At 32.0% G+C, this 15,372-nt stretch overlaps 1 protein-coding gene across 2 annotated transcripts; it reads right to left on the bottom strand.

Annotated features, from left to right (window-relative positions):
• Nucleotides 1-753: 753 nt before the first annotated feature.
• On the bottom strand, nucleotides 754-14,222 carry LOC132737403 (uncharacterized). Of its 2 annotated transcripts, none has more exons than XM_060724685.1 (9): nucleotides 14,122-14,222; nucleotides 12,650-12,761; nucleotides 11,246-11,342; nucleotides 7,550-7,611; nucleotides 5,359-5,406; nucleotides 3,789-4,181; nucleotides 3,175-3,489; nucleotides 1,100-2,835; nucleotides 754-967 (listed from the first exon to the last, which is right to left on the bottom strand). In XM_060724685.1, the coding sequence occupies exons 2-8, from the start codon at nucleotides 12,693-12,695 to the stop codon at nucleotides 2,696-2,698; spliced, it is 1,101 nt and encodes a 366-aa protein (XP_060580668.1). In that variant the 5' UTR covers nucleotides 12,696-12,761; nucleotides 14,122-14,222; the 3' UTR covers nucleotides 754-967; nucleotides 1,100-2,695. The 2 variants fall into 2 exon arrangements, with proteins under 2 accessions (XP_060580668.1, XP_060580669.1); XM_060724686.1 differs by having other exon boundaries at nucleotides 3,184-3,489.
• Nucleotides 14,223-15,372: the final 1,150 nt, after the last annotated feature.

Here is a 15,372-nt window from a genome sequence, read left to right as displayed (position 1 = left end):
AAGTTTTTTTTAAGTTTTTAAATAATGATCCGTGTTATTTTTATCCATACATATCTCATCTCAAAACTATTTTGTAAACAAAGATATATTTTGAAGAACCTCATATATGCTCGCCATTAAATAAATTTACCTTCGTTTTCCATACTCATATTCCCTGTACTACTGTCAAGTTTTGAAATAATTCTCAGGAAAGTTGCCCTTTCACGACATCCTCTTTTCATAATTTCTTGGAGCATGAATTTTGCACGTAATGTCCGTTGCTGTAATGATGATACTAAACTTTGACAGTTCGGTAATACTCCTTGTTCTATACAATGGCAGGCTAGAAGTGTAGGACTCAGGTTATCGACAAGAATACGATAACCAGAGACCAGTTGATCGTCACTTAAATGTTGAGTAGCTACAAAAGATACAGTTTATTTCGTAAACTAGCATTTTAACATAAGTGTCGTTAACGTAAACAAAGTCGGATATTTTATGAAATTAGAAATTAACATTAAAGAAGGACCTATGGTAAACATATTTGTTTGATTAAATCTTAGGTCAATTCAGAACATACCCTTAAAATATGCAAAACTTGTACAGATATCAAAAAATGAGTGATTCTGGAATTAAGTTGCATCCAATAGCTGCAGAAGTGTGCCTTCAAATTGGCAGAAAGGAATTAATTCAAAAATATTTAAAACGTCAATAAAATCCATACCTTCAAGGAAGATATGATTCCAAACAAATTTCTTTTTCAGCTTAATTTCCGCTGTAAATTTGTCAACATCACATTCGGGTTTAGCTAACAGACATGTCAACATTTGCATCGTTGCTTTAGCGCGAGATATTTTTCTTAGCTGTGAAATTGCATCCTTTTCTTGCTCAGTGAAAATATCAAGGTTTTGAAACATGATTGAGTCGAGCTCTTCAACCAGAAAGGACCTATTCTCTGAAATGATGTCTTTACTCTTGAAATTGGTTCCTGAAAAAAAGGAAAATCGTATTTAATGTGTAATATTTATGCAGTGGCGTATAACGAAAGTAGTTCATGCTCATGCTTAAACTTAAGATACATATTAATTTCAGTAAACAAAGAGAATAGTAATGGATATACCATCGATCTGCTTATTATCATTTGTTTGAATGTATTCAATATCTGTGAAAAAAACTTCATTGTCCCCAAGATGCTTCTGTACTTGTGGGTTTGAGAAAATGACTTTCAAGACCTTTTCGATGACCACAGCGTCTTTTTCCTCAGTGCTATGTTGCCTGGAACCATAGCATTTGATTCGAAAAACAATACTCCCTTTCTCGATGTTTATAATCAAAGACTGTGTTTCGGGTATAAGAACATCATTTATTTCCACTATAGTTTCCTCCTTTGTTATAGATTTAAAAATTCTCTCTTCAAGTGGTTTGCTTTGCGTCCTTGTCCCATTCCGGTCTTTTTTCGTGACAACGACTGTAACTTTAAGAGTAGTTTCGCAATCATCTATGAAACATAAAAACGTATAAAATTATACCAAAAGATAAATATTATCTAAGAACAAATATTATATTTAGATCAATTGTGCCACTTTACGAAGTTTTTTTTATCTAAGGAGATGATAGAGGAAATTGATAACATTAACACTCTTTAATTAATTAAACCTTAGATGTATACTTGTGCTTTAAATTCTTAAAACAAAAAAAATGAAGTAAGCCTGACTTAACTAACGGTAAGAAATAGAGAGAACGGAATCCCTTTAAAAAAGCCCAAAACATTTAGTAATGAAATGGTGGAATTTTGAATAGAGAGACAACCCCAAATGTGTTAGTTCGGCCATACATCTTTAAATAACGAAGGTAATTGGAAGCTAAGAAGAAATGCCCCGAACAAATATATTTGGGATTGTTTAGAAATGGCATACTTTGGTTGAAATAGGTTTTGAATTAAATTTAATAAATTTAAATGTATCTCGAAGCTCATGTTATATAGCAATTATGGTTTAGATAAATAGCGAGCGGTGCAGACGCGGGTATGATCGGAAATTAAATAGGCATGAAAATTTTATAAAGCTTTGTACGTCAAAGATACTAACAACGTCATCTCTATAATCATAAAGCCTAAAATTATTTATGATGTCGGTATACATTTTTCTATAATTTTTATAATTTCATCATGTTTTATTTCTTTAAGATATTTTCACTATTTTTGTTAACAGATGACAATGAAATTTACATGAGGTATTACGTTTAAAGTGTCTTTCTGTGTGTTTTACGTTTAACCCTTGCATGTATGTAAAAAGGAATGAAATTTTACACAAAAAATTGTAATTGCAAAAGCATATTATTTCCAATTATACTGAACTGCCCAACGATCCCTTCTGTATTAGAACCTGTTACATCAAAATATAAGAACAGATATCAAAAAAGGTAAAGGCGACATGTACTGAAAATATATCAACAAAGAAAGAAAAATAGAGCATATGTTTAACAGGCAATTTTAATATTAATTAATTAGCATGTGACTATTCAACTTTACCAAATGCTCATATTTTCAGTGGTTCCAGACAAGTCTTACTCATATGTGTATATTTATTTTATGAACAATCTGAATGTTATATCCTAATACTTATAACATATGATAAACATGTCATAGATGTAGGGTATGTGGGAGATGAACCAAACCCCTCCATATCAATTAAACTAAATTATTCAGATTGGACTTTTAAAAAAGGGTTTTCCACAACACAAAACACCAATACTTTCCTTCCGATAGATTTTGTTTCCTCTGTGAATAAATCTTATAAATTTTATCATTCCTGGGCCTTTCTACGGTATCATCTGGCTCTGATTCTGCTTGTATACCTATAGAACAGATAAGTATTTCAGATGTTCAAATAAACGATTATTCCGCTAAAACCGTTTATCGTAAAATTCTCTAAGATCGAAAGAAAAGCTATGTTACATCATGCATCTATACCGAGATGATATATAAGAAAATACAAATGTGAAAGTGCTATGAATTCGATACTTTCGCTAATATGTTTAAAATTTATTACATAACTCGAGTTGGTCGTACAAGACTTGAATTGAAAGAGGAATTTATCTCCAAACGTCCTTAAGTGTTTCAGAAAGGGCAAGTCCCATTAAATGTATTACAAAAAAGTCAACTAAGATAAAAACAAGGACACAAAATATAATAACTGTATTGACCTGAGGTATTTTTTGTAAGCTGTTCAAGTAAATAATTCTCTGTAGTATCCTCCAATGCTCTGATGAATACATAATATCCTCGAGGCATGTGATTTGCATACAACAGTATTTCCAAAAGTTTTTCAGCTTTAGCCCGGCGTGTAGGGAAAGATATAACAGATTCATACTCGTCTACAGTAAATTCTTCATATTGCAAGAAGTAATCTACAATACTGTCCGGTTCTAGCTGTTCCAAAATAACGACTTTATGCGTTTCTATGATAATCCATGGAGCATTGTTACATAGAGCAGTGCCATTTTCCAAGTCTTAAAAAATAAACATATAACAAAATGAAACTATTAATTGTACTATCTAAATACCTGTCTAGCTGTTTGTGACTAAATTCTTATTGTAAGAACTGTGTTTAATTCATAAAAAGATGAACATACAATTTGTATAATCTTATTGGATTGAAAGCGCTACTAAATATTATTTAGTAAGATATATAATCAAAAACATTATGACTTAAACAGAATGCATTTAATCGGTCATCGTTTTTATTTATTTACGGCAAATGTTTATCATAAACAAAGATATCTTTCTGAGATAAGTAATATAAACACACCTATTGTTTGGTTTGAACAATTAGATTCAAGAAACGTTCGAACGTGGTCATATCCAAATTCGCTAAGAACATGGAAAAAATGATCATACGCAGAATCCTTTGAACGTAGAAGCATCCGAAGGAAACAGTCAACTTTGCGACGTCTTGAACCAGCTGAACTTATAGCATCGACCTGATCCTCAGTAAAGATGTCCTCTTGGATAAAATAATCAATCAGGCCACAATCTACATCTAGTTCATCCTTCAAATATCGGAAGTTTCTTTTTATGTGGCTTTCGTTTTCTTTTGCCAGGCCACGCTTTACAGGTGGCATATTGATTTCCTCCATGGGAGACAGATAGAAGCTGGATATATTTACCCTCTCTTTATAGCTAGTATTTCCGGAAGAAAAAGCTGCATGAAGAAAAAAATAGATTATACAGAAAACTAAACAAAAGAGTGGTTGAGATTAGAATTTTTGATACACGTTTGCTTCTAAAAGTACATAATTATTAAAGAAATTTTTAAAGCTGAATAGGTAAGGGACAGAGATTATATGATTAAAAGTAGTGATAATTCAACTTATCCAACAGTGGATACTATTCTGTTTCAGGAATGATTTGAAAATACAAAGTTTAAAAAGAAATTGAAGGTAGATTGTGATGAGTAAAGGTAAAAATTGAAAATAAAGATATCATGTTTGTTTGTTTGATTGATTGGGATTTACGTCACACCGACACAGTATAGGTCATATGGCGACGTTTTAGCTATACTTGTGGAGGAAGGCCTCAGGTTCCCTTCAGTGCACCTTTTTAGGCACGAACGGGCACCTGAGTAGAACCAACGTTGTCCCGTAAGCTAGCTGGGTAGCTTCCTCACATGAAAGAATCCAAAGTCCCTGTCGGGATTCGAACTCACAGCGGTTTCGAAAAAAAGATATAATAGAACATTTGAATGATTACCAAAATTTGCTTTTAAAGGAATTCATTGTAATATTACCCACAGCTGTATTTTAGTGACATATTCGAAGTTTAAGCGACCGACAAGGGCATTTACGCGGTTGTTATACTGCCAGTCATATGGTAACCAGTAGCTTATGAAACATGACACTCCAATGATATAAACCTATAGGCAAAAGAAGGCTGTACATAACTATTATACTATTGTAAGTGTCCGCTCAGCAAAAATATACAATCATTTTACTGACTTTTTACAGACATTTGCTGTTAAAGTAAGAAATGTACTGAACACCAGTATCATATGAAGTATTCAAATAGTCAAACGAGTACATTTTGTAGTTTACCAAAACGTCTTTTCAAGCTTTAAACACTCAATCACATAATTTCCCGTCGCCAAATATGCAGTATAGAAATAGACAGAAAGTTTGTCTCTCAGCTGAAAAGTCCTTTCAAAGTTTGTCTGACTCTCGGTGTTAATCCTTCAATACTATCTATTATCAATTGGAATGCTATTGTATAGTTAACCTAGTGTATTGATAGATTAGATTATCATATCTGAATATAAGTCTGCATATTCTACTATTATATGGTATCGATATGCTATGTTTTAAAAAAAAATACAAATAACTAACTTGAATACCCGCTACTGCAAGTCAATGAGTATCTGTTGAAGCCTGACTCTGAAACGGTATTCATACAAACATATACATGTGTAGTTTCTATATCTTACAGCAAACTTGTGAATATTATGAATGAAATATATATATATTTCCTGTAATTCTTATTCCCGTGTCAATAATCATCAATGGTTCTATATATCTTAGTAGACCATATATCATATTCAATATCCATCGTTATTCCAAGTTGAATGTACCATGTGACCTTGATACCGAAACAAAAGTCTTGCAGATGTGTCGCTTTTAAACCACTTGATTTTGATCGATTGCAATCAGATAAAGCTCTGATAAATTTCCAGACATTATTTCATTTCTGTGTAACAATAGACATGTAAAACAGAAAACATAGGGCAAATATTTCTAAATTTTGACTTGGAAAAAAGTCAAGCAAAAGTATATTTGCAGAAAGAAAAATGTAATTTCCGCTCACAATGTGTATATTGACGTCCAGCCAGCGGCCATATTTGAAATGGGTCTTTCAAATTTGATATTTTAAAAACCCTGGATGGAATAATTTAGTAGACGTTTATCAAAAGTTTGGTGTTGTTAAAATGGTAGCACGTCAATGATGGTAAAATATGTAGTAGATTTTGTGATGAAAAGATTATAGAATCTTAAGTCAAACTTTAACGACTTCCCTTTAATTAATGGGTAATGTTAAGGTAAAGTTATTATATTTTCTGTGTTTTTCCAATATTATCTTTTCCAGATATAGTGTATAGTGTATCGTAGCATTTCCCTGTACATGAATGTTAATCTTTTTTTAATAAATGATACGACAAATAATCGATCAGGTCAGAGTATTCATTTTCCGTAAATTCAACTATAAAGTTGATACACCTAGTTTTGAATATTTTTGTTTCAATCTTCCCATTATTCCTTCTTTCCCTACTTGTACTAATAAAAAAATACGTCCATTCAAAATCTGCCAAAACATAATGTGATCAATGGAGTCACCTGTTTTGATAAATGCTAGAGTTCATTTAAATGGGTCGTTCATTATTAGGCTAATTGTTATGATAAAAAGTAACGCTAAATTATTCAGAAATATTTCCAGATTATCGGAAGTGACAGCTGCCGAGTGGTTTATCCGTCGGTTTATTATCAATCGCAACTTTTCGGCCCTTTCCGTCAGTCTTTTGACACAATAGTATGAATACACAGAACGGATGCGGTATTTCGGTCTAATTAACCTACGCTAAGAAACTAAAAATATAAACAAATAGTAATTTAATGCTGGGATTATTTCCGATATATGTAGTATAAGTCCACCTAAAATAAGTGAATTCATAGGTACAAAAGCAAACAATACATTATTTATATAAGTACAAAAAAGCCAACCTGTTGACAGTGGGCATGATTAAATTACAATTGTTGTCAGACATATTTTTAAGCATAAGAGTACCGAAACAGACATAACTTTTCTTATATACATTCGTTTTACATTATCTCTGTTTCTGTTTACATCTGAAACCACGTAGAACTACTTTCAATCCGTATTGTTTACGAGATTATTAATAATAATAGCCGAGGACGTTCCGATTGGGTCGAATATTGTAAGGACAGCGGTGTGAATTTTCAAATCCCGTCACGGACAAATGAGCATGAAAGTTTACAACAATTGATAAGTACTATTTGGTTCTAGGTGCTTCCATAACCATGGAGCTTCCAAAACAATGTAACTAAAATAAATTCTCTATAAACAAACGGAATAATGTGGATACATTTTTGTGCAGTATTTATTACCATTATTCTACTGCTTGATTAACGCAGTAAGGGCTATTTCTGCATATTTTACCTCTTTTTGGTAATTTACATGGACTATAAGTGTAATTTGCAATGTGTAAATTACTTTCTTTGTTCACTATACAATATATGACTTTTTTAGATTTTCACGTAAATTACTGGTTTCACATACCCGGAAGCGATACACCCCAAATGAAAATTCAGGATTGAATAGCCAGCTGAATGATGGACTCTTGTCATTAAATCTGCATTAACAATTATATTTTTTTTATAAATAGATGTATGCTTTACAGCAATTATAACACTTATCAAAGATTTACATTTTGGGCAAGTAAAATTATAGCATTGATGTTAAAATAGCAAAATATGACAAAATATATGTATTGAACGTGATTCTTACCATCTGCTGATGTTGACATGACAAGTTCGTTTTCGTCTCTCTTCGATGCAAAATTGAAATCTCTAGAAGAATAATGTAAGTTTTGAACTACTTTATGTCTATAAATATTTCAATTATCTTTATAGATAATTTACACGAAATTGTTCTAGATTCTGAACATAGGAACAGTTGCATGGTGGTTTAAAAAAGTAAGATCATATCCATATTTAAATCTTGAATGGTATATATAAGTTCACATAACTTCAAAATTTAACGAGTTCACAGTGGATAAATGAATCTACTTCCCGATTTGCAAAAAAGGTACAAGCTGAAATATATAGACTGATGAGAAAGGTTCACTGGGAGGCTTGTAGTTGCAAAACACGGTACACATTGAATTTCATAGACTTGCGAGACATAGTACAGTGATTTCGTTCATCCACTGTGGAAATTGTATAAAACCGAAACGAGTAACTGAATACTGTAAGTCATACAGGTTACTTATTGGCTACAAAGTAGAATGAAACCCGGATGTGCCAGCGTAAGATTAAATATTAACTGACTGGACATCAGGAGCAACAATAAGACGATACGACAATAAAATCCACATTTTCTATAGAATCGGTATTGATTCTTCTCGGAGTGAAATTCTGTCCATATATTTAAAATGCGGATAAAAAAATAAGACGTACAAGCGAGGACTGTAAGCGTAAAATGTCTGTAACACCACAGCAGTAAACCACATGCCTTGAGAAGGACCAAAACAATGAAATGCTATCTTGGTGAAAAACTATTTAGGTCAGGTGTGAAAATTGAATTTAAAGGGAAAACATAACGACACGAAATTTAAATTTTAATTTCGTCCGTACTAATAATTAATATAACTAATAATTAATAATGTGACAAGACCGAAACCCTTAAAAGAGAAAGGGAAGCTACTAGAAATCGGACGTTTATAGTGCTGACACGCTCGTATTGGTTTGAACATAAACTAAGAATATACAGATTTATCGAAAAATAACTTTCGATCAGCAAATTATCAACAACAAATGAGCATAAACATAATTTTAGTATTTCAGACATTTCTGAAAGTTTAGCACTCCGGCGCCATCTTGACGAACTGGTTAATAATTTGCGTGCGTGCGAGCGTGTGTGTGTGTGTGTTGGTGGTGTGTGTGTGTGTGTGTGTGTGTGTGTGTGTGTGTGTGTGTGTGTGTGTCCACCAATAAAACTGTTTTCTTGTTTAGTGGTTTCAGAATTTCTGAAGAAAAAGCCCCCTTTATGATATAATTATGTTGCCTGCTGTTCTGGCCGAAGGCCGTCTAAAATCAGTTTGTCTTCCAGTAAAATTTACAGGGAAGAACTAAAAATAAAGAAATCACTGGCCAGTTTAAAATTAAAAACTGAAATCTGGGAATCTCATTGGCCCTAATAGTTCTTGTCATTATAAAATAGAAAATTATTCGTGTTGAAAAGATTGCCAAAAAATACAACTTCGTCATATCATATTTAATTTTCATCTGCGTCATATCATCTTAAAAATTATTATTTTCTTGGAAAATAAACATCTTTTCTTAATAAAATTTTAGTAAATGATGCAAAATTATATTTAGTAAGTTATGGTAAAGTATGGAACGAGTATATAATTAATTTGAAGAAAAAACGATGGACAAAGCAATATGAACTGCGTCGTATCTACAAAACTTCATAAAAATCTGGTTGGCTTCGAATTGAAAGTTCGCTATAACTTTTGTTTTACAAAATAGTTGTTCAAGCACTATATATATACCGAACAAAGAGGAAAATAGTGGAACTTGTTAATACATATATCTGGTTTTCAGTCATTTCCAACAAAAAGAGATATAAACAAAATTACCTTTTTTGTTCCAAGATGGCGGTGTTTGTTTACAATTTGTAGGATACGACGCAGCCCAGTTTACTCGATATGTTCTCCAACAAAATGTCCGAAGTTATAGAGAAATTTTCTAAGCTCAAACTAAGATGTAATGTATTCGATTGATCAGAAATGGCCACAGAATGTACTTATACCGATGAAAATCCTGAGATTTAAGACGGAACTCAGGAAAAAGTATTAAAACCTTAAGGACAGGATGATATTTGAATCGAAAACAATTATACTAAAAAGAATAAAACGCAATGCACGCATGAAACCGTCTACGAATGTAGAAAATATGTCATTTGTGCGCGCTTTGGTTCTTCGTGGTCTATATACATAACGTTTAGAAGTGTTTAAGCCAATCAAATTTCGAGATTTGTTTGTATAATATTTATGATCTTCACGTATTTGTTATCTTTGTCAGTCAAAAAATTGGGTCGGGGAATTATTTGTGTTCAAATGATGTCAAAGATAAATGCTAATCATAGTTTATAATATACAGAGTTAGTTATCTGGATTATTATTTTTGTTATAGCATATAATTTATATCATATTATGCTATTAAACAAAGATAACAAACAAAAGATATTTGTTATCATTTGATAACGTCAAACAATACTGAATTAGTCAATACTCAAAATATTAATTTTTTCAAAGAAATGGTTTATTGAGAAAACTGTCAGACAGCAAACAAAACTGAAAGATGTTTTTTGTTTTAGTAAACATGGGTTACCCAATTATTTTTCCGCATAAAAAGAAGCATGCAATCAGTACATTATCATATATTAGATTATATCCAGAAAGACCTACACGTTTTATTATTTTACCAGTTCTTTTTGTTGTTGTTGATTTCTTTTCTTTATTTTCTTTTCTTGTAAAATATTTTGTTCGTAACATTTTTACGGAAGAGTTTTGCATTTATTGAAAAGGAACTAATTATGATTGGTGAAAAACTCTTACATGAAGTACATGCAGTTTTCAATTGCACTTTGTAACCAGGATTATAAAACAAAAATGACATTTATCGGATTTTACTGGTTAAAAACTATTACTGACCCATCAAAAGCAACAAAGAGCCGAACCGGGAGATGCTCCCCGAATAGGTTTTGGACACAAATAAGTATAAAAAGTTTCTTGTTGATATGATTTTTTTTGGTTTCAGAGTTATGTCCCAGACAAAGTTCAAAGTGTATAAATGAAAAAGGGCAGTTGCTCCAAAATTAGGCAAACAAAGTTACGGTTCTCATGCATTACATTTCTACTTAATGAGATCTATCTACCCACAAAGTTTCTTGTTGATACCTCTTGTGGTTTTAGAGTTCTGTCCCCGACAATGTTCAAAGTGTAAAACAGGGTAATTACTCCAAAATTAGGAAAGGCAGAGTCACTATTCTTGTACATTGCACTATTAATCAATGCGACCTATATTCCTTCTATGTTTCTTGTTGATACCTGTTGTAGTTTAAGAGTTATGTCCCGGACAAAGTTGAAAGTGTAAAAATCCAGAGTTACTGTTTTTATGCACTATACTTCTACTCGATGACATCTATCTACCTACAATATTTCTTGTTGATACCTCTTGTAGTTATGGTTTGGGCAAGAAAATGCGGAGGGATAGACCTACGGACAGACGGGTGAACGGACCGACGGACGAACGAATAAAGCTCCGACTATATGCTCTCCCTTCGTGGAGCATAAAAATCGGTTTCCTAATTCATGTGGTATGTTTCAATAGATTCTGCAAATCACGGAACGGAAATGTCTCTAAAGCTTGTACAGCCATAAGAGCGGCGCGTAGACAAAAATTAGTTCATTCTTACGTTTCATCGTCTGCAGACAGCTCCGATTGCAATGTATCCTCTTTTTGTTCATGATGTGAATAGCTGTTTTCAGTTAATGCAGTTTCATCATTTGTGTCTGAAAAATACGAAAGTTTATTGTCATGTTCTTTTAAATGTCATTTGACCAACATTCAAAATCAGAATAATAAAAATGTGAGTACAAAACGAGGGCATCGGAAGGACCTGTTTGATCAGCAGTCAGTACAGATTTTATGATTGGAAAATCGGTATCTAGTTTAATTTCAGTAAATCCGAAAAGATGCTACAAAGAGGAAGTTGGGCTATCATGCACACCTGTCAGATCGACAATCATCTTACAAATCATAGATTGAGCAATATAATAGTATACAAATAACACATCGGTTTGTGGGTAACAGTAATAAAATCATCCCGAGGAAAAGACTGTTTCCCGAGGCGTAAGCCGAGGGTAACTGTATTATTTCGAGAGATGATATTTTTTACTGTTTCTCACACACACATGTGTTATTTGTCTATTACACAGAACAATTACCGTAATCGTTTGAAAATTTCAACTAAATCTAACTTTAACAAAATTGAACCAAAAGTTACAGTAACCTTACTTTGCACGTTGTAAGTGTACTTGAGAAGTTAATTTTCATTTTAACTCCCAGTGGCCTATGGGAAATTAACGGGTAATATTATTTCATAATAATACTTTCTTCGAAACATTGTCACAAGTTCTGGACACACATGTATTCGCCAAATATATACGAGTGGGTCAGGCACACGCCGGTAATCGGAAATGAGACAACAGCTGCAGTCGACTTCAGCAGATTTATTCTAAGAATTTTAATCAAAAAAGGAAAGACAAACACGTAAAGTGGGAGCAAAAATAAAATCAAACAAACTTTATTCTGAGAGTAAAAACATATGGCGTCTGTTCAAGGTGCAGAAATGTTCAACAAAAGAATTACAAATTCATTCTGTTTTTTTTTACTCATGTCCTATTGATTGCTATTTAGTACAGTTATTAGTGAGATAACAAAAAAGTGTGCTTCGTGCAGAAACTAAGTGTTAATGCGTGATATTATTGTACATCTTTATCTTTATAGACCTTTATCGATCTTAAAAATAAAATAAACAAATGTATGATAGTATTCTAGTAACGTAAAGTGATAAACGCCCTAAATGAATAATATCCTTCATGCCGAAGCCCTCAAGAACAAATGACATAAAAAAATCAGATTCCGGGCAACTTATGTATTGTATTAGCCTCCATTCACTTTATCACCAGCATAACTTCTTCCTTTTTATGATAAGTTAATTGATCATATACAGTTTACTCCATTTATAAAGAAATCGGTTTTAACGAAGTATCGCTTAAAACGCAGTTTCAATCGAAACTGAAAAGGAATATGTTACCGGAAATGTTACATCCATTGCCAAAATGCTTGCATGTATTTCCCATATTCGTCGGAAGTACGTCCGAAGAGTAAAATAGCGATTTCTACATAGGTGGCGTCAATTTCAGTAACTGAAAGAAAATATGAACAGATTTATGTTAACTATATGTCTGTACTCAACAAACTCTTAAAATCTTGAAAACTTGACTGAATATTTTTTTTGTGATATAATTATCTTCTGCTAATTGATTTACATAAATTAGTTTCCTATAAAATCATTCTGGATTATTATTTTCATGATTTAATTGTTGCACAAATAATATTTTGTGTGCATGTTAGTACGTGATATAACGGCATTTGACTACTTATTTGGTCATAAATAAACGATTGTTTGCTATATAATTCTCGCCAAGCAAATCAAGTAATACAACCATAATGATGAAAATGACTATATCACCTGTCAATAATATTTATAACTTCTATGATCGGATGCTTAAGATTTATATGCTTAGAAGATCTAGGATTCAGACACTTATATTACAACTTGCTGCTTGTATTCAAGAAATCGGTCATAATGTAGAAAATATAGATTAAAGTTTCAAAAATTTTATAACTCAAAGTTATGTCGTTTGGCATGTAGTAGATTTTCAAGCACTTTTATCACGAACAAAATCCAGATAATGGACTAAACATGATAATAAAGTAGCCCATTTTAGGGTTATTTAAAAGTTATCAGCAGATTATCTCAGTGTGCATTGTGTTTATCATTAGCAAATTTTCATTATGTATATCATTATGTATACATGAAGTTACTGGCAAACGTCTGGAAGTTTTAATTACATACCATAAACACTCATAAACATCAGGAGAAACGGGTTTTGAAGATGTATATCTCCATGTTAAAGGATATGTGTTATTACAACATGGTCTCATGTATAAAGTAAACATACCGGTATAGTTCACGAATGGCATGAGAATTGCAAGAAACATAACGTTTAAAGCAGAAAAAGTGTACATATAAATAAATAGATAAAATATGTGACCGATTTGTAAATAAAAGTACATTATTATTAAAGACAATAAATGGAAATATGTGGGTAACGACCAATGACGATGTTTCAATCATTAGTCGGTACGTTTGGTGTCAGTATTAATTATTTTACAGCGCTTAGATCCATTAACTTAGAACTTGTTTTTGTTTGTTTAAATTTAAAACATATATATGTTATTTCTTGATATTAGTATTCTTTCTTTTGAGGATAGACACCTTTACGTTAACTATAATATAGCTATCATCACTTAAATATGAAACAACTGACAGTTTTGTTAGAACGATCCCCACATTTTTTAAATTTTTTTAGGCAGAACAAAATAGAAATGAACTGATTTGCATTGCTAAACGGCCGCTTGAATGCGATATGCTGATTTTGATGCCTCCAAGGGATCATTTTTTCAGATATTAGTAGTGGTAAAATTCGAAAATGTATTTACCTGTTATATAATCAGTATCCCGTTAAAGGAATGCATCATAATGTTGTACAATTGTTCACAAAATAAACAAAGATTGAGAGGCAGGTGTGATATAAATATTTTATCACATATGATATGTGTCTAAATTTAGATGATTAGTTCATAATTATTAATATTGCATGTATCGTGTGTAACTAAACTTTGTTAAGTTGTACTGTATGTTTCGGACGTACATGATAATATTGTACTTAAGCTTAAATAAAGTTCATTCAAATGCTATATGTATAAGAAAGATACATAATATTATGTAGATGTAATGTAGATAATATATGTCGCATGGCAGCAGATGAGGATGCCATGGAAATAAATAGTCATTGACAAAATTATATTAGTTAAATGAAATGAAAAATAAATAGAGATATTTATTTTAAGCTAGAATATACAACATTTTGTGCAAACTGGTATAGGAGCACGAAGTTATTCAAGAAAGTTTTTCAGGTCTGACAATGTTGTGTATAATATGTGTAAAATTGTAACTTCGAGGACATTTCCGGTAACTTATTCCTTTTCAGTTACGATTGAAACAGCGTTATAAGCGGTACCTCGTTAAAACCGATCTCGTTATAAGTGGAGTAGACTGTATATGACCAATTAACTTATCATAAAAAGGAAGAAGTTATGCTGGTGATAAAGTGAATGGAGGCTAATATACGGAAGCCCATAAGTGCCATTTTGTCTTAGGAGTTTTGTCTTATGACTAATGACTTATGTATAATGACTTTTGTCTTATGCTTTATGACTTATGTCAGAAGGCGGCAAATTATATTTAAATTAGTTTCGTTTCGTGCAACCAATGCGGCGTGCAGAATGGGTACAAAAATAAGAAGAGAAGACTTCATTGGTAAGTGTTGAATTGTGAACAGTTTTACATATTCATATTGTTTATGAAATGACAACTTCTGTAAAGGCTTTCCTGTAAAATTAATGGAAAAAGAATGTTTTAACGAGACTCCCAATTTTGTGAAATACTTTACTTTGTAAATGTTACTCCTCCTCGCATCTGTTTCATTATTTTTCAAAACTGTATGACATAATTGTATGCATAACAACAATGGAACTTTGATTCATTGATGGCTTTATAGAGTTATGCCGCTTTTAACTTTTTTTCAAAGCATTAAGTATATTCAAGACCTGTATTTGGTGCTCTTGGTCTTTAAACAGACATCTTGTTACTTATATCCTGCCCGCATAGCTCGTGGAAAAGATATTAGT

Source organism: Ruditapes philippinarum, unplaced genomic scaffold (assembly GCF_026571515.1).
Source record: "Ruditapes philippinarum isolate M1 unplaced genomic scaffold, ASM2657151v2 ctg6254_1_1_1_1, whole genome shotgun sequence".
NCBI classification, from domain to species: domain Eukaryota; kingdom Metazoa; phylum Mollusca; class Bivalvia; order Venerida; family Veneridae; genus Ruditapes; species Ruditapes philippinarum.
Note: the sequence above shows the minus strand (reverse complement) of the source record. Positions and strands in the feature narration are given on the sequence as shown.